Source organism: Mauremys reevesii, linkage group 8 (assembly GCF_016161935.1).
Source record: "Mauremys reevesii isolate NIE-2019 linkage group 8, ASM1616193v1, whole genome shotgun sequence".
Classification (NCBI taxonomy): domain Eukaryota; kingdom Metazoa; phylum Chordata; order Testudines; family Geoemydidae; genus Mauremys; species Mauremys reevesii.
The window spans coordinates 99007330-99027084 of NC_052630.1; the positions used below are offsets into that span (position 1 = coordinate 99007330).

Below are 19755 nucleotides of genomic sequence, written 5' to 3' on the forward strand. Positions count from 1 at the left end.
CCCCAGCTCACCTCCGCCTCCTCCCTGAGCATGCCGAAGCGGCCTGGCAAGCCGGGGGGCGGGAGGGGGGAGGGGAGGGAGGAGAGAAGCGGAGCGGCAGTGCAGCCAGGGGAAGAGGCAGAGATGAGCTGGAGCGGGGAGCTGTTTCTCTGCGCCCCCCGTTACTTGCTGCGGCCCTCCCCAGGATCCCCCCGCCCCAGCTCACCTCCGTTCCGCCTCCTCCCATAAGCACACCACAGCTCTGCTTCTCCCCCATCCCTCCCAGGCTTGCCGCACCAATTAGCTGTTTGGCACGGCAAGCCTGGGAGAGAGGAAGAAGCGGAGCTGAGCAGCGTGCTCATAGGAGGAGGTGGAGACGAGCTGGGGTGGGGAGCAGTTCCTCTGCCCCCTCTTTACTTGCTGCAGCCCCCCTGCCCCAGCTCACCTCTGCTCCACCTCCTTCCACGAGCGCGCCACAGCTCTGCCTCTCCTCCCTCCCAGACTTGCCGTGCCAAAGAGCTGATTGGCGCGGCAAGCCTGGGAGGGAGGAGAAGCAGAGCTGCGGTGCGCTTGTGGAAGGAGGCAGAGTGGAGGTGAGCTGAGGCAGGGGAGCCCCAGGGAGGGCCGCAGCAAGTAACGGGTGGGCGCAGAGGAACCACTTGCAGTAACACTAAGTCAGATATAACGCTGTAAAGCAGCCCCATGCCCCAGACCGCTTACTGGACTGGACTGGCTTACCGCGTTATATCCAAATTTGCGTTATATAGGACCACATTATATCAGGGTAGAGAGGGTAGAGATGTACAATCCAACCAATATGACCCCCAACAACATTAGTTCATATTTCTTTTAGAGTATTTGTGATATGGTGACATTGTCATTGACATTCCACAGTTTGGTGCAACACCCACGCTCAGTTACTGAGGGCTTGTCTATATTGGCACTTTACAGCGCTGCAACTTTCTCGCTCAAGGGTGTGAAAAAACATTCCCCTGAGCACTGCAAGTTTCAGCACAGTAAAGTGCCAGTGTTGCCGCGACTACACAAATCCATTAAAGCACTGCTGCAGCCAGCTCTTTAACTTTGCTAGTGAAGACATGCCCTGAGGCTGTCTCTTTCGATTCCCATGCTGTCATTGTTCTGCAGTTGATTAAAAAGATGGAGTTGACGAGATACATAGGGAGTTCCATTCAGCACTCTTTGGACAAAGAAGGCTGCTTTGGTGTAAGGTTTTATGGGAGGAGTGAGTTATCATTTAAGAACAGAGGCTATGGCTACACTTAAACTTCAAAGCGCTGAAGCGCTAAGTGTAGTCAAAGCGCCAGCGCTGGGAGAAAACTCCACCTCCCTGTGGGGAATAATGGACAGCGCTGGGAGCGCGGCTCCCAGCGCTGGGGCTTTGACTACACTGGCGCTTTGTAGCGCCGCAATTTGCAGCGCTGCAGAGGGTGTGTTTTCACACCCTGCTGCAGCACTGCAAATTTGTAAGTGTAGCCAAGCCCAGAGACATTGTTCAGAACACCTCCAGCAAACAGGCTTATCTGTTCTTTTCTCTTATCTGAGACTGATAGATCTTTGGAATAAGGACCCTGTTTAGCACTAGGTCTCTACAGAACCTAGCACAATGGAGTCCCCAATCCTGATCAAGCATTCCGAGTCCTATCCTGATATAGATTTAGTATTAATTGCTGGTGCTTGTGAATCTGTCTCATCGCAAAACATTATATAATGATTTCAAACTTTCCACAGTTCAAAACAAAACAAGTCAGCTCCCATTTACTTTTATCTTTAATACAAAAGAAAAATGAACTACAGGATTAAGCTGAGAACAGGTAAAATTACTGGACAAACTTCATTGACAAGTTATTTTATTACCATCTTGGCTGAGACAAACACACTAAATTACATTTTGAAAGCAGTCAAAAATGCAGGACACATTTAATAAGTAGATGTTGTAAACAATTCAAAACAGATGTCTGTGAAAGTAATTTTCCCTCTGTTGATATTTAACCCTTCTTGTCAATTGTTGGGAATGGGCCACATCCACCATAGCTGAATTGGCCCCGTTAGCACTGACCCCCCACTTGGTAAGGCAACTCCCATCTTTTCATGTGCTGTATATTTATACCTGCTTACTGTATTTTCCACTCCATGCATCTGATGAAGTGGGTTATAGCTCACGAAATCTTATGCCCAAACAAATTTCTTAGTCTTTAAGATGTTACAAGGACTCCTCGTTGTTTTTACTGATACAGACTAATACGGCTACCCCATGAAACCTGTGACCCAAGGATATGCTACTTTTTCCCCCCCTAGATACACTCTAGAAATTAATTTTAGAGATGTTTGATGCGTTATATAGAAGGTCAAACTAAATGATCACAATGGTTCTTTCTGACCTTAGAATCTATGACAACATGCCAGACAAAAAAAAAAGGGATTTTGGCCATTAAACCTCCCAAATTTGATTTATGCGAAGGAGGAAAAAAACTCTGAATTCTATTTCAAGACTTAATGACACTTCACAAATAGGATTTCACTTACAGACAGACAATTCTGCTTTAGTTTTTTAACTTTCCTGTTCATTACCTGGGACGTTTGCATGACCCCATAATTTTTTATCCTTAAGCATCAATCTGCTCCTACTAATTAAAATGACGTAAAAGCAGCCAGTTTATACTGAGGAGCCCAACCTTTGACACTGGGAGCCATCATAACATCTTATGAATGGCCCAAGTGCTGCACATAATTTGCATACAATCATAATTTGTCCAAATTAAATGTAAAAAAAAAATAGTTTGAATTTGTAACTCCCTTGAGAGAAGAGTTAAAATTGTTTATTTAAATTCACCAACAATAAAAACTAGAAGTTGATCAGATTTGTTCTTGCCCTGTAGAGAGAGGGTTAAATGGGACAAAGGGTGCATTTTATGTCTCCACTGATCTATGTTTGGCTCTCAGACTGCATGTTGGGTACCACTACCATACATTAAAGATTCTCACACACACACACACACACACACACACACACACACCCTTTTTCCCTCAAAAAAAAAGACAACTGGAGAAGCAGGGGGGAGGGTCTGAAAAATTTTAGTGCTTTAGTTTTCTGTGTTACTTTCAGCTACCAAAATTTAATAAGATATTGCAATGGAACAAGAAAACCTCAAATGTTATCTCCTCCCTAACACTCAGCAAGTCACTTCTCCTATCCTTTCCTCTTCTCTGGTGCCATACTTCTCCTTCCTTGAATGCTGATACCTTGTTCTCCAAAACCCCCATGCCTTAGTTTCTGCAAGTCTCTTCCCGTCCCTTGTTTCTACTGTCCTTTCTCTCCACTATTTGTCAATCTTTTCTTCAGTCAGTCTCAGGTGACTGCTGAAGAGCACAGTGAGGCATATCCTTTCCTCCAGAGATGAGTGCTGCCTGGGATGGTTTTCTCACCCCTGCTGACACGAGAGCAAGGGACATAGCTGTGTCCTAAATCATTAGGCCATGGGCCAAGCTCTTTATTCTGTATGCCTCTCTCACTCATCTCAATTTTGGTGCATGTATTCCTTTCCCACCGACAATACTAAATTTGTGCTGATGCTCCCACACACAGTGCTTGCCCAATAATATCAGTAAGAGAAGCAGAACATAACTGTAGCAGTCTTAATCAGTTTTAATCTGCTGGGTCAGGGGAAAATGTTGCAGGCAGAAACTGCCAAAGGATAATCTTCTGCTGTTTCCAATAGTGTGGTGGAATATATGAGCTTGTCATCCCTCATCTCTCCCACCTACCCCAAAACACATCAGCAGAGCAGAGAAGTATTCCATTTTAACTGCTCCTACAGAACAATTTACCCATGGTCAAGTATCAGATTCACACAAATATAGCAGCAAAATTTCCTAAACTGTCAGCAATCCCAGTTAAGTACTATGTGCAGGAGCAACAGCAGAAGCGGGACTCCTCTTCAGGGAAAAAAAAAATTAAATATCAAGGGCAAGATGATAATTTTAAGGATTCCACTACAAATTTAAACTCATTTATTTAAACCATCTCTGCCAATTCTCCAAAGTTAACTCTCTGAATATAACAGAAAGCAGATTCTCAATATTTGACAGAAAACCCATTTTGAAAGAAGGCATACATTTAAAGTTATTCTAATTTTCTAACTCAATTTTACTTGAGTGATACATGATTCCAAGATCTCCATTCATCTCAACACAGAATTCTGTTCTCAAATTCAACATAGTTTTTAGTCTGAATTTTCATTGTTACTTTTTGTAATCGTCTCTTTAAAATATATATATATATATATAAATATATATATATATATAAATATATATATATATAAATATATACACACACACACACACACACACACACACACAGTGAAACCCCGCTATAACGGAATGTTTGGGGTCCAAAAAATTCCATCGCGATAAATGCGGGGTCGCAGTATAGTGGGGTTTCAAGCCGGTCAGTTTAAGTCAGTGGTCCCCAACACGGTGCATTGATGTGCGCCGCCTAGTGCCCAGTGCCCAGCAGGGGAGAGAAGCCGCGGCCCCGCACCTGCCAGGGACAGAGAACTCCGAGGCTGCGGGCGCTGGTGCTATCTGTCCCCAGCAGGTGCAGGGGTGCAGCTTCTCTCCGGCTTCAAGAGGAGCTGCGACCCCGCGCCTGCCGGGGACAGAGAACTCCAGGGCTGCGGGTGCCGATGCTCTCTGTCCCCGGCAGGTGCAGGGCTGCAGCTCCTCTTGAAGCTGGAGAGAAGCTGCGGCCCCGCGCCTGCCAGGGACAAAGCGCACCGGTGCCCGCAGCCTCGGAGTTCTCTGTCCCTGGCAGGCACGGGGCTGCGGCTTCTCTCCCCTGCTGGGCATTAGGCGGGGGCACATCAACGTCCTGGCAGGCGCCATGGCGTTGGGGACCACTGGTATTAGGCCTTAAAGGAGAGTCAACGTATGATCGCATTATATGCGATTTTGTGTTATGGCGGGCCGCGTTGTTGCGAGGTTTGACTGTACTTTTCTATGGAAGACCCAGAGAGCAAAGAGAAGAAAAGGATAAAACTTCGTCATAGGCAAACCCCAGGGATGAAAAATACTTAAGCATTTGACAGGCTTCTCATATGGTCACATCTGCCTTAACTAATTCATTCCATCTCTTCTACTTTTACTGTGTCAAAGAATGTCATCTCTGACACTGGATTGTAGTTCTGAAATATGGGTGATTCCCCACCACAGCTGCCCATAGAACAGGGCCTAAGACAAGTTCCAGAGGAGACCCAAAGAGCACCTAACATTATCCACTATCTCTTTACATGCACAAGTGTTAGTTCAACATACCTTTAATTGGTCTATCAAGATCTGCAAATAAGCATCAGCCTCTGTAAGTTTCTTATCAAAATCCTGAACACTGGGAACAAATCCTGAATCCACACCCTACATAAAAAATAAAATAAAAAGAGAGAAATCAAATCTATAATAGTGTTTTTGAGCAATTTACTTGACTAATATTTATTTATAACTGATGAGTAGTTAATAAGGGCTGGCTTATTTCTTTACATCATGTTGCATGTACCTAGATACATGTTGGAACATTTTAACCACAATATGATCTCCTGTTGTATTACAAGTGGTGCACAACATTGTGACATCCATAAATTGATAGTAGTCTTCACTGGTGCATGTATAGTTACCATAAACCCATACTACTACTACATTTAATTATGATTATTAAATGTAGTTATTTTTCATGTAGACATTTCAATTTCATTTGAAAGAAAAGTATAAAGGAAATAATTTTCCTGGTTCAGTGACAAATGACTACCATCAAATACCATTACACTGACTATGCCAGTCAACCAGTGCAGCTGTTGGATCACTGCCCTTGTAACAGCTGAAGAACTACTTTCATCAACCAAAAGCCAGCTTGATTCATAGACAAGTAGCCAAAGAATGAACAAACAAGAATACAGAACTAACCTCTCACTATTAGAAAGGGTCCCTCCTGTAAAGGATTTAAATTTCAGTAGGGCAGCTGGGAAATTTAAACAGGTGGAAGTCCAGTTATTAGCTCCTTCAGAATGTGTAGTAATTTGTACAACTATTACTGTATATAAAAGTTCTAATCTCACTACATACATGTACAGATTTTTATTACTTGTGATTTTAAGTTCTCCGCTATAAAGCTGAATTAACATTGGGTTTGTAGTTAATATTTTTCCTTCTTAAACTGAAATTGTCTGTGTTAAAATAAGTGTGTTCCAGACTGAACACCACATCTTTAATGGGAAAGGAAAATGGATTTGTGAAGCTGAGTACTCCTTTTTGTGCACATGGCAGGTTTATACAGCACGAGTTTTGTTTTCTTTTTTTAGTAGCAGATGAGGCTGAAGGGTTTTATTTCTGACCATACCCAATGTAGAAAATTAAGCCTCTCCCAAAGTATTATTTATACAGTATCATCCATGCAAGTGACAGTTTATAGATCAATAAGAAAGCATTCATGACCTTAAGAACTTTACAATGTATATCAAGACACGTGACAAAATGAGATAGGGAAGGGGCAGAAGAAAGGACAGACAAGTGTTACAACAGTAACATAATCTGCAAGTTTTGAACTCTAAAGAATAGGGCCCTACCAAATTCACGGCCATGAAAAATGCATCACAGACTGTGAAATCTGGTCTCCCCCATGAAATCTGTTTTGTGTACTTTTACCCTGTACTATACAGATTTCACAGAGGAGATCAGCATTTTTCAACCTGAGAGTCCTGACCCAAAAGGAGGTTGTGGGAGGGTCGCAAGGTTATTGTAGGAGGGTTGTGGTATTGCCACCCTTACTTCTGTGCTGCATTCAGAACTGGGTGGCCGGAGAGTGGTAGCTGCTGGCCAGGTGACCAGCTCTGAAGGCAGCACCACTGCCAGCAGCAGTGCAGAAGTAAGGGTGGCAATACCATACATTTCAGCTGCCTTTAGAGCTGGGTGACTGGAGAGTGGCGGCTGCTGGCCGAGGGCCCAGCTTTGAAGGCAACAACGCAGAAGTCAGGATGGTAATATCATAACATGCCATCCTTACTTCTGCACTGCTGCTGGCAGTGGTGCTGCCATCAGAGCTGGGCTCCCGGCCAGCAGCTGCCACTCTCTGGCTGCCCAGCTCTGAAGGCAGCACCGCCACCAGCAGTAGCACGAAAGCAAGAATGGCAGTACTGCAACCCCCCTACAATAACTTTGTGACCCTACCCCAACAGTCCCCTTCTGGGTCAGGACCCCTACAGTTACAACACCATGAAGTTTCAGATTTAAATATCTGAAATCATGAAATTTACAATTTTTAAATCCTATGACCGTGATATTGACCAAAATGGACGATGAATTTGGTAGGGCACTACTAATGAATGGGTATATAGTGTAACATAAATAAAGGTTACTCACCTGTAACCAGAGGGGGGCTTTGATTGGTTGGTTTTTAGTTGACCTCTTCACATTCAGACTCTTGGGAATGCTTCAACAGCACAGCATGGAACATTCCCAAGAGTCTGAATTTACCAAGGCCACTCAAAAAAAAAAAATGGATTTTATGTCTAAAGCTAAATTCTACATTTGTATGTAATTCTCTCCCACATTGTTAGTTTTGCCAACACAGGTTGGTTCCTTTTCTTTTTGTAGAAGATTGGTCTAGCATATAAAAAACTTTGTTGGTGTCCTTAGAGAGGATGGGGATACTATTATATGCAACGTAAAAATGACTCATTTATATTAGAATCTGCAAAACTGATTATATGTTATGGCGCATGAACAAATTTTTCATGCTAATACAAAAAATTAAATACCTATTTTACAAGAGATCATTTTTTATATGCCTACCAAGTCTTGAACTGATCAACAAAATGAGGCCCTGATCCTGCACACTGTTCCCACAAGGATCTACCCAAATGGTACAGCTTGTAAGATGAGTGCATTCAGCAGCCAGACAATCCATACTGGCCAAGTTCAAAACACTAGCATTTTGAAGCAAGGACTAAAAATGGGGGAAACAGTTACTGATCATTGATCCAATAAAAAACCCCAAATCCTCATAACACCCTGATGTAACAACAAGGTATACAGAGGATCTAAACTAAGTAAACCAAGTAATTCTTGGGGAGGGATTTACCTGTGATAGTTATCTGATATACAGTTACAATTATGTAAAAATCAGTATAGTAAAAACTTTGTTATCCGGCATGTTAGGGGAATGGGTGGAGCCAGTTAGTCAAAACTTCCGGTTAACTAGGAGTTATACTTACCAATGGAGGGAGGGAATTTGGGTGCAGGAGGGAGCTCAGTGCTGGGGCCTGGGTGGGGTTTCAGAGTGCTGGATCTGGGCAGCGCTCACCTCAGGAGGCTACCTGCAAGCAGTGACATGTCCCAGCTGCTCCTGGGCAGAGGCACGGCCAGGCTGCTTTGTGCACTACCTCCACACTCAGGCGCCGCCCCTGCAGCTCCCACTGGTCGCAGTCCCTGGCCAATGGGAGCTGTGGAGCCAGCATTTGGGGCAGGGTGGGGGCAGCGCACAGAGCCCCCATGGCTGTTCCTCCATCTAGGAGCAGCAGGGACATGTTGCCGCTTACAGGGAGCCACCCAAGGTGAGTGCCGTCCAGATCCAGAACCCCGAAATGCCGGTTTCTAGAGCTTTCTGACTGGTAAAGTGCCAGATAACACAGCTTTTACTGTATTGTGCTTCATGGCTAAAGGAAGAGAACACTATCTAGCAGACAGTGACACCAAAACTGCTGCAAATGGTCTAGCACTCTCAGATACAAATTTCTGCTATACTAGTAAAAGACTTTATGTATCAAACCTACTTGAACTACAGAAGATTTATGGTGAAGACGCTGCACTATGTATCATTAACATCACAGCACAGAATACGGTGCAAACACAGTATTTATATTGCATAAAGTTGCTAATTTTTACTGCAGTCACAAACCAAAATATTAATATGAATGGCATAGTATTTATAGTGGTGATTTTAGGATAAAAGGCCATTTCCAAGTTCTAGGCTCTTAGTGCTTAAAAAAATCCGATTTATATGATTTATTTTTGTATGTTATGTAATATTTCTTAAAATGTTTAAATATACAGTAAAATTCATAAAAATAATTTTAGAAGAAAAACCAACTCACCACCAGCAGGGGAAAAATAATAAAAACAAGTATAGAATCTAGCTGGCAAAGAGAAAGGGTTTTATTTCTAAGCATAATTAGGAGTTGGTTTGGAGAGACCAACAGATGCATACAAAGCTGCAGTATTTCACTAACCTGCTTTTGGTTTGTCTATTCAAGGGCAATTAAGATACTCTGTGATAACCTGGCAAACAAACCTACTGCTTTGCCCTATTTCAGGAACAAATTTAGATGGGATTGTTTTAAAGGAAGAGCGAAAGATGTTTAGAAAGTTATAAAGTCAAGGTCAGCAACCTGCACAGCGAGATTATTATACAAGATACTACAAGTACAATTCAGTGGTTCGGATTTGGTTGTTGACAGGCCATATTTGCAGGGCACAGTACACAAACAAGACAGACTTGAGTGGCAGGATTATTTTAATGCTTCTTGATTTGGCCATCAGAGGCTAAACTGGGGAGAGGAAAGTCTCTTCCTCTCTTTATGTGTAAATAAGGCTTGGAAAGAAATAAGTAAATGAAAGTCAATGGAATGTTTCAAAAAAGTTCAGTACAATTACTAGAGGTTGCAAGATGCTATATAAAAAGATTTTTTGTCACCTGAATTTACCACCATTATCAATGTGGTTTTTTTTGTTTGTTTTTCTAAGATGCTGGTTTTGTTTACATACATTTTCAGATTATGGAAGTCTTAATAAAAAGGAGCTCAACAAGATGTTTTAGATCTCTAGAAATATGCTGAATCAGATTTTCAGTTAAAACCCTTATATCAGTTGAGCAAGATGTTAAAATAAGTGTATACGTTCCCCATCCCCCAAATAACCAGTACTGATTATATCGTAATTTAAATTCAATTTAAGGAATCAACATACAGTATTTGCCAGATATAGAAGGGGAGATGGCGGAAATGCTAGGACTACATTAGATAAATCCGTTTTAAAGAGGTGAAAAGCTTCCATTTAAAAAAATATTATTCCTCGTAAACTTTCAGTTATGTTTCGTAACATTCACAGGGTGAATTGAAAGAAATTAAAGTGTTCTAATATTCATTGTACTGATACTCTGTGTAGTCCTTTTCCATATATCAACATACACAAAAGTTTCTAGTAATATGCTTGAAAAAGAAGAAACCTAGAACTTTTATATTTCACCCATGGGGTCCTTTTCCTTACTTCTCTAGTAACTTTTGATCTCCAAAATTGCTTTGAAACCAATGAAGTAAAAATTGGAGTGTCTCATTCTGCCTGCCTCAAAACACAAGATTTGGTGGCTGGAAGTTGATGCTAGACAAATTCAAACTGGAAATTTGGTGCAAATTTAAAGTAATGGTAATTAGCCATTGGAACAATTTACCAAGTGTTGTGGTGGATTCTCCATCAGTGGAAATTTAATTAAGATTGGATTTCTTTCTAAAAAGATATGTGCTAGTTCAATTGTTCTCAAACTGTGGGTCACAACCCCAGGATTGAGAGTTCAATCCTTGAGGAGGCCATATAGGGATCTGGGGCAAAAATCTATCTGGGGATTGGTCCTGCTTTGAACAGGAGGTTGGACTAGATGACCTCCTGAGGTCCCTTCCAATCCTGATATTCTATGACTAGCGTTAGATTTATTGCAGATCAGGGCTGGAGCCCCACCGCCCGGGTCTGAAGCCAAAGCCCAAGGGCTTCAGCCCTGGATGGCAGGGCTTGGGTTACAGATCTCCCACCCGGGGCTAAAGCATTTTGGCTTTGTCACCCCCCTCCCACCCACCCCCAACACACACTCAATGCGGCGAGGCTTGGACTGGTTCAGATTCCTATACAACCCTCCTGGGGTTGTATAGTAATGTTTGTTGTCAGAAGGGAGTCATGGTGCAATGAAGTTTGAGAACCCCTGCACTAGTTCAAAACAGAAATTAATTCAGGCAAGTCCTATGGCCTGTGTTATGAAGAGTGTGCAGAGTAGATGATCACCCTCTTCCCTTCTGGCGATCAGGGATGGATCTAGGCATTTCGCTGCCCCAAGCACGGCAGGCAGGCTGTGTTCGGCGGCTTGCCTGCGGGAGGTCCGCTGCTCTCGTGGCTTTGGCGGACCTCCCACAGCCGTGCCTGCAAGAGGTCCAGAAGCCGCGGGGATCAGCGGACCTCCCGCAGGCAAGCCGCCGAAGGCACCCTGCCTGCCACCCCCACGGCGCCGGCAGAGCGCCCCCCACAGGTTGCCGCCCCAAGCACACGCTTGGCGTGCTGGGGCCTGGAGCCACCCCTGCTGGCGATACAACCTATGAATCTATGAAAAAGAACTGACCATGTGATGTACCTAAAAACAGACTCCAAGAGATGCAAAAAGTCATGTAATACGATGTTGCATTTTTTACCTTTTCAAACTATACTTGACGTTATTTGGGAAAGTAGAAAAATTACTTAAAATTACACACAAATAGGCAGACCTGCTTAGACATTCAGCAGCAGGGTAACCTCCTCCGCAGCTGGGGATGACGACTACTTCTCATGGTCTTGATCAAGTGTCTTCTGCTCTGCCCTGCCCTGCCAGGACTGCAACCTTCTTCACAACTAGTGCCTGCAGGGATTGGGCATTACCCACATCACTCACTCACCAGCCAGGAGTGTGAGAGCCATCAGAAACTGTTCAGCAGAGGATTGGCTTCCCCCACAACCTGGGGCTCATCCTCCTCCATGAAGCCTTGGTTGGGGCTCTCTGCTCTTCCAGACAAGAATGATCCAGCCTCCCCCATGCCTTGTGCTTGCAGGCATTGGGTGTCACCAGCTCAGCAGCCATACAGGGAGCCATCTACAGCTCCGCTGTCACAGCCCTGCTCCCCGTGCTGCTGGTGACACCCAATCCCTGCAGGTGCATTGCAACTGTTATCGGATCTCTTCCCCCACCCCCCAATGGTGTAGCAAATTATGAATGTATGAAATTAAAGAATTAGACTTAGCTTAAGTTTTGTTAAGGAAATGTGTGTGTGTTGTAAATAAAGGCCCTGACTAGAAAGTAGAAAGAAGGCCTTGAAAATAATAAATTATAAGGCCAGAAGGAATGAAGTAGGGAGGATGTCTGGTTTAAAGAACTAATGCAATAAGGGAAAGTTTTTAAAAAGAAGGCTTCTGACCGACAGGGGTGACTGCAGATTGTTTTAAATAAGAGAGAATCTGCCCTAAAATGAACCAACGTAGCCCTTCCTGACCCTCACACCAGTGTTAAAAGTCCATATGAATCCATGTGCAATAGAAAACTGTTGGACAGAAAGAAGAAGGGGAGCAAAGGCCTTGGGAAGAAAGGAGATTGTAAATCTTATCTGGATTAAGACTGGAAATAAGGGTGAATTGTCTCAAACTTTTTTTTATTTTTATTTTTTTTAGCTGAAATCAGTACTTGAAAATGACATCATTTGTTCGCTGAAAGGTATAAAAAAGTAAACTCTTACAAGGGTTCTCAAACTTCATTGCACCACGACCCCCTTCTGTCAATAAAAAAAATACTACAGGACCCCAGGAGAGGGGACTGAAGCCTGAGCCCCAAGGCCTGCGACCCAGGGGGGGATGGGGGAGAGGGGGAAGGAGAGAAAAAAAAGAGAAGAGAGGAGTGTGAAGCCAAAGCCCCACTGCCCCAGGCTGGGGGCCACAGCCGAAGCCCAAGGGCTTCAGCCCCGAGCAACCCTAGCCCCGCTGCCCAGGGCTGAAGCCCTTGGGCTTGGGCTTTGGCCCTGGGCCCCAGCAAGTCTAAGCCAGCCCTGGCAACCCCATTAAAATGGGGTCCCGACCCACAGTCTGAGAACAGCTGTCTTAAAGGGTACATTGCTAATACCTGCCTGACCACACTGAAGCCAACCAACATGGGTCTAAGCACCCCTAAGTTTAGCCCATTTGTAAGTACCTCAATCAAATGCTTATAAATGTTTTGTAGTAAATTACTCATTATTTAGGCACGTTTAGAACAATTTTTATAAGGCCTTTGAATTTAACAAAGGAATTTATGGTTAACTTCATGTTTCATGGTTTCCCATATTAATAATTTCAAATATTATTAATAATTCTCAACATGTGCATTTCAGGTGTCATCTGAAATCAACATTTACCAACCGTTATAGATTAAAATCAAATCCTGCCAAGCTCCTCTATTATAGAAATATGGAAACATGCATCCTGGGTATGTATTTGTGGGATGGTTTTTAGTACCACTTTCTCAAACATTGTTTAAACTATCACAGAAATATTCCAACAAGATGTTGGAAAGGAACTTCACAAGAATGTAATACAGTGTAACTTCAGAGTTATGAACACCTCCGGAAGGAAGGTTGTTCAGAGTTAAGAACACCACACTATGGCTGTTCTTTCAAACGTTTACAACTAAACATTGACTTAATACAGCTTTGAAACTTCACTATGCTGAAGAAAAATGCTGCTTTCCCTTTTTATTTTTAAGTAGCTTACATTTAACATAGTACTGTACTGTATTTAGGTTTTTTTTGGTTTTTTTTAAAACTCTGCTGTTGCCTGATTGCATACTTCCAGTTCCAAATGAGATGTGTAGTTGACTGGTCAGTTCACAACTCTACTGTCTGTAACTCTAAGGTTCTACTGTACATATGATTTTAAACTATTTTATTTAAAGTTAGTTGTGCACTAGAAAATTAAGAGTTAATGGAAAAGAAAGCTTGGGGGGGAGACAGCATAGGAATAAAATGGAAAGTTATTATTTTAAAATAAATGGAAACACTATCTTTACAAAGAAAAACTGTAGCTTTGAAGGTGTTTATTTTTTCTACTTCAAACAAAAAAGCAGAGCTGTAACAATATTAGAAAAAAGTCAGCTCTGGCACATGTCAGGAAAGATGTGGACAAACTGAAGAAAGTCCAGAGGAGAACAAAAATGATTAAAGGTCTAGAAAATATGACATATGAGGAAAGATTGAAAAAATTGGGTTAGTTTAGTCTGCAGAAGAGAAGACTGAGGGGACATGATAACAGTTTTCAAGCAAATAAGGAGGAGAGAGAAAAATTGTTCTTGTTAACCTCTGAAGATAGGACAAGAAGCAATGGGCTTAAATTGCAGCAAGCGAGGTTTAGGCTGGACATTAGGAAAAACTTCCTAACTGCAAGTGTAGTTAAGCACTGGGATAAAATTACCTAGGGAGGTTATGGAATCTCCGTCAAATTTTTAAGAGCAGGTTAGACAAATCACCTGTCAGGGATGGTCTATATATAACACTTAGTCCTGCCTTGAGTGCAGGGGACTAGACTAAAAGACCTCTCAAGGTCCCTTCCAGTCTTACTATTAAGGAGACTATATACTTCTTCCCTCCCCCCCCCCCCCCCCCAAAAAAAAACAAACTTCTCTACACTTGGGGGCGGGGGAATGAATCCAGTTTTGCAATCTGAGCTATCTCTGCAAAAAAGAGTCCTCAAACAAAGGTGGATTAGGACAGCAAAGGAGGAGAAGCGGTTGCCTACACTAAGGGTTAGATCAGCTTAACTACACTTCTCAGGGATGTGGATTTTCACACTCCTGAGCAACAGTTAAGTCAACTTAATTTTCTAATGTAGAACAGGCCATAGCTGTAGCTGTACTGAATGGTGAAAGAACTAATTGGAGCAGCTTGGCAGAGCTATGATTGTGATATGAGGCAATCTGGAGGGGCTGTGTCCCTGAGTCCCTTTCCCTGACCCCTATGTGTGTGCGATCAAAGGAAAGAGGTACATGTGTGTGCTCTGAGATATCCAGTATCTCTCAATTCAGTGTTGTGTTGTGCAATGCTCCCTCTAATTTTTTCCATCCATGCGCAGAATAAATTTTATTATGTGCAGCACTAGTATAGAGGTAACATGCGGATGTGCGCCATCAATCAGTACTTCATGGCAGCCCTTATCTCACTAAGAGCTCACAACGTCCTACTGCTAGAACCTAACTGGGTCTTAGGGAAGGTCTGTCTTCAGGTGACATCTGCAGTATCTATCTATTCATTCCTACAGCCTCCCTCCATAAGGATCAGTACATGCTCCACAAACTAGACATATAAATGCACCACTGAAATGCAGCCACCTCTGGGGAGGAAAGTCAGCAGCCAGCTAGGCCAACAGCACAGAGAGCACTATGTAGCAGTTTGGAAAGAGAAGGGGAATTTTGGCTAGGAAGAATCTCTTCTTCTTATGCAAAATGCTTGAGATATTTAATGTTCAGAGAGGGCTTCATCTGTAAAGCTCTTATCTGACTGTAAAATATAATACCATATTAGAAATCAACATACATGTTTCACTAAGGCTCAACATTTTTAAAAATACTCCAAATTCCCCTTACTACCATCCTCTTGTATTAACAATACAAAGCACTTTAAAAGTCTATAGACTACTCAACCTTGATGTTTATATTTTTACATTGGATCAGCTTGGACAATTAAAGTAGCACAGTCAAATCACCGTCAGATTCTCATGCACACATACAATGTTCCAATGTCTGGGTTATTACAGTGAAACACATAGTTCTGTAAATTTACACAGCACTTTACAAACACATGGTCCGCTCAGGCAACCTTTCACTTGACATGAAGTTCTGCCACTTCTTTTCATGAGGCCACTCACATGAGTAACAGCTACATGAGTAATACTTTTCAGGATCAGGCCCCTAGATAAACCACATGGTCCTGCCCACAAAAGCTTTGCAAACACAACAGGGAATTGTCGTCACTGGAAATCAGAGAAAAACAGCCACAAAAATATTTCCATTATTCCTAGTTTTGTTAATTTCCTTTTAAAACACAAATCTAAAAGCCAACGATAATTAGTGCTTTTCATTTATAAATCTCAGTGTTTTACAGAGGAAGATCAATATCATTATTCCCATCTGGAAAATGGGGAACTGAGGCGCAGTGTGGGGTGAGGTGACTTTTCAAGGTCACACAGAAACTCAATGGGAGAGCTGGGGAAAGACTCAACGTGTCTTGACTCCCAAGGATTCCGACTTCCAGCCCCAGGGCTGGGAAGCTCCTCCTGGGGCTGGAGGGGGAGCCAGTCCTGCCTGTGCATCACCATCCCCCACCTCACCCCGCTGCCCTCCACCCACCACCCACCTCACCCCGCTGCCCTCCACTGCCCATTCTCCACCCATCTCCCCTCACTGCTATTTACCTAAACATCCAGGTCCACCTATGGCTATGACCATGTACACACCAGTACTAATCAAGTGTGTGGCAATTTCTCCTCCTCACCTGACGCAGAGGGAAACTAAACAGCCTTTTTAACTTTAGGCCCTAGCATCCTTCCCATTTGCTGCAGGTCTCTGCTCTGGGGATGAGAAGCAGGACTATTTAGTCCTTCGATGGGCCTTGTCAGTTATTTGATCACACCAGCCCTTGCCTGACTAAGGGACAGATCTGCTTTTCAACATCAAGAGCCTGTCCATTCCTTCTCTGCGCAACAGGGGAAGTAGTAGTGATAGGGACTCCAAACAGCTGAGGGCATACCACTCTGGCCAGCAACAAAGTACTGGGAAGGAGTAAGAGGCTAAAGGTTAAAAAAAAGCTCACTATGGTCCCAAAGAGCATTGGAAAAATGGTAGGGTACTCATGAGACTCTGAGCTGCTGCTATGGAGGCAGGGAAGTTCTAGGGAGCCCCCAGCTGTCAAGTCCCTATGAGAGGGGGAAGAGGCCACTGCTGAGTTCAGCTCTGAACTTCCTCCAAAGATTGTGGTCCACACTCTTGGTAAAGGGCATCTGAATTATGAATAGGTGGGCTTGGAGAGATTAGATTTTTATCACTAAATGTCAATTTCACCAGAGACAAACTGATGAAAAATATTTCCATTAATAATAATCATCATCATCAAAATTTACAAATGGGCAAAAACAAAATGCTGCTTGAGAACTTAGTTTGATTTAACAATATTTAAATTGTATATTTTGACATTTGATGTTGACACTTTTTAATGGTTATAAAGCTTTAACTTTCTGAATCTCAACATCTACTGTCATTAAATAATTGTGTGAACCCCTCTTGTTTCCCACAATTGTGAAAATTTAAATAAATATTTTTTAAAATGCTTAAAAATAAATATCAATACCAGTCAAAATGATGAAAAATAAAAATCAAATTCGGCAAGGTCTATGGATAGGCAACTAAAACCCAGCAGTAAAATGCTTAACATCAATACAAGAAAGCTCTGTAAGAAAAAACTAGTGAAGTACTAAACACATTTCTAGTAACATTATAAAAAAAATTAGAGGTGTAAAGGTGCAAATGCATGGCAAGGAGATGGACTTCAGTTTTTAAATTTAGAGATTTAAGGACTAATTTTTTTAAAAAGGAGAACAAGAGGACACACAATGACAAGATTTGACTACAGTCCACTAAAAGGGTAAACAGAGAGCCTGAACTAGAGAAGAATTGAGCAATAAAAAAACAGAATAAACAAATTCCATCCTAAAGTATCAGCCAACTAATACTTTTTGGCAACAAAGTTAAATAGAAGGGAGGAGCTTACAAAACTTATATAAATGTTTTTCATAAAGTTTCATAGAAAAAAATATTCCCATAATTTATGCCCAACATATTATGCAAAGGAAGGTGGAAAAAAATAATTTACTGTTGGTCTTCAATCTTATGTTCAGGCCAGTTCTACACTAGCAAATTATGCTAGCATAACTACGTCACTCAGGGTACGTCTTCACTACCCGCCGGCTCGGCGGCTGGCAATCGATTTCTCAGAGTTCGATATATCACGTCTCATCTAGACGCGATATATCGAACCCCGAACGCGCTCCCGTCGACTCCGGAACTCTACCGGAGCGAGTGGCAGTAGCGGAGTAGACGGGGGAGCCGCGGACGTCAATCCCACGCCGTGAGGACGGGTAAGTAATTCGAGCTAAGGTACTTCGACTTCAGCTATGCTGTTCATGTTGCTGAAGTTGCGTACCTTAGATCGAACCCCCCCCCCCGAGTGTAGACCAGGCCTCAGGGATGAGACAAATTCACACTTCTGAACAGTGTAGTGCTGTCAACTTAACTCCCCGTGTAGACAAAAGAATTCTTCCATCAACCTAGCTATAGCCTCTCAGAGGTGGATTATCTATGCTGATGAAAGAACCCCTCCCATCTGCATAGGTAGTGTCTACACGAGGGGTTCTCAAACTGGGAGTCGGGACCCCTCAAGGGGTCATGAGGTTATGATGTGGGGGATTGTGAGCTGTCAGCCTCCACCCCAAACCCCGCTTTGCCTCCAGCATTTATAATGGTGTTAAATATATTAAAAAGTGTTTTTAATTTATGGGGGGGGGGTCACACTCAGTGGCTTGCTATGTGAAAGGGGTCCCCAGTACAAAAGTCTGAGAATCACTGGTCTACACTGAAGTGGCACAGCTATGCCACTGTAGCACTTTCGGTACAGACAAGCCCACAGACACACTTCCTGGTCTCTTCCATCCTCTTATGCTTGTTTCCTTTTGCAAGTTTCTGCCACCAACAGACATTTCACACCCAGCTTTTAGTGCTAACTTTTCAGATCTCTCTAACAGTGACTGATTTTCTTCAAACGTTGCACACCAAGTTCACTTTTGGCCTGGTAAACTTGAAGAATCCTGGGTCAAAAGTAAGTAGGGGTTTTTGTTTGTTTTTTTTAAGGCAAGTAAATTAAAATTTGGATTTAGAAAGGATTAGAACAGGAAGTGTCTTGTAGACTTAAAGGGACACTGTTTAGGGGGAAAAAACACGTTTGTAAAAATAAATCTTTTATTAAAAAAAATCTAAAGTATTTCCACTTTTGATTGTAATCAACTAACATACTTCTACAGCAAATAAACCTCCTTCTGCAAGTGCTTGAAAGCTGAACTGTAGAAAAGGAGAAACACAAATTTCCATTGTCCAAACTGAAAGAAATGCAAAATGAAAATCCAACCGTGCCGAAGAGTGAAAGAGTTTTAGATGCTCACTAAAGCGAAGGCATTGCTTGTAAACAAACATTTGCTACAACATACACCCTTTCAGTTCACAGAATGCCCCCTAAAATACAAAATCGCCGCAAAAGAAACCCGGTAACGTTTGAGCAGCAAATGAAAGTCATTTTCCCGGGAGGTCCTGCGAACTCCTCGAGCGAAGGAAACCCTGGACCCCGGTTTTATGCCCGTTTCGAGCGGGGCCAGCAGCGCTCCCGGGCTGGGTGCCTCCTGGCGGAGACCTGCTGCTGGACGGGGCCGGCAGAAGCCTGCGCAGCAGGCGAATCGCCGCTCGCTAGCTGTGCGTGTGGACTGGCGACAAGCGCAGCGCCAGCCCGTCCTGGCGGCCGCCTCCCCACAGCGAGCCGCCGAGACACGGACGGGGAAGGACCTACGCCGGGGAGCGGGACCCAGGAGTCCCGGCACCTGCAGACCCTGCGGGGGCGGAAGGGGGGGGCACGAGGGACTGGGTGCAGAGCCGCCCCCGCCCCCGTACTCACACTGGCCATCCTCCCCGCGGGCGGCGCTTCTCGGCTGGGCCCCCGGCAGCGCCGCCTCCGGCTGGGAGCGGGGTGGGGAGCAGCCCCCACAGGACCCGGCCGCCGCGACCCGCGGCTCGGCGTTCGCCTCAGAACCAAGGCGGCTCCCGATTGGCTGCGGGTCAGACGCCTTCCCCCACCCGCGAGTGAGCGGCGGTTG

At 43.6% G+C, this 19755-nt stretch overlaps 1 protein-coding gene across 6 annotated transcripts in view; it reads right to left on the reverse strand.

The window, feature by feature from the left end:
- Positions 1-19755, reverse strand: part of OSBPL9 (oxysterol binding protein like 9) — a 107403-nt gene that overhangs the window by 43790 nt on the left and 43858 nt on the right. For 4 of the 6 annotated variants that reach the window (XM_039484581.1, XM_039484580.1, XM_039484577.1 and 1 more), the window contains one exon: positions 5311-5406. In XM_039484581.1, coding sequence (XP_039340515.1) covers positions 5311-5406 — 96 coding nt within the window. Of the gene's footprint in view, positions 1-5310; positions 5407-11561; positions 11614-19556; positions 19747-19755 lie in introns of those variants that run through there. The other 2 variants (XM_039484579.1, XM_039484578.1) reach the window with 2 other exon arrangements.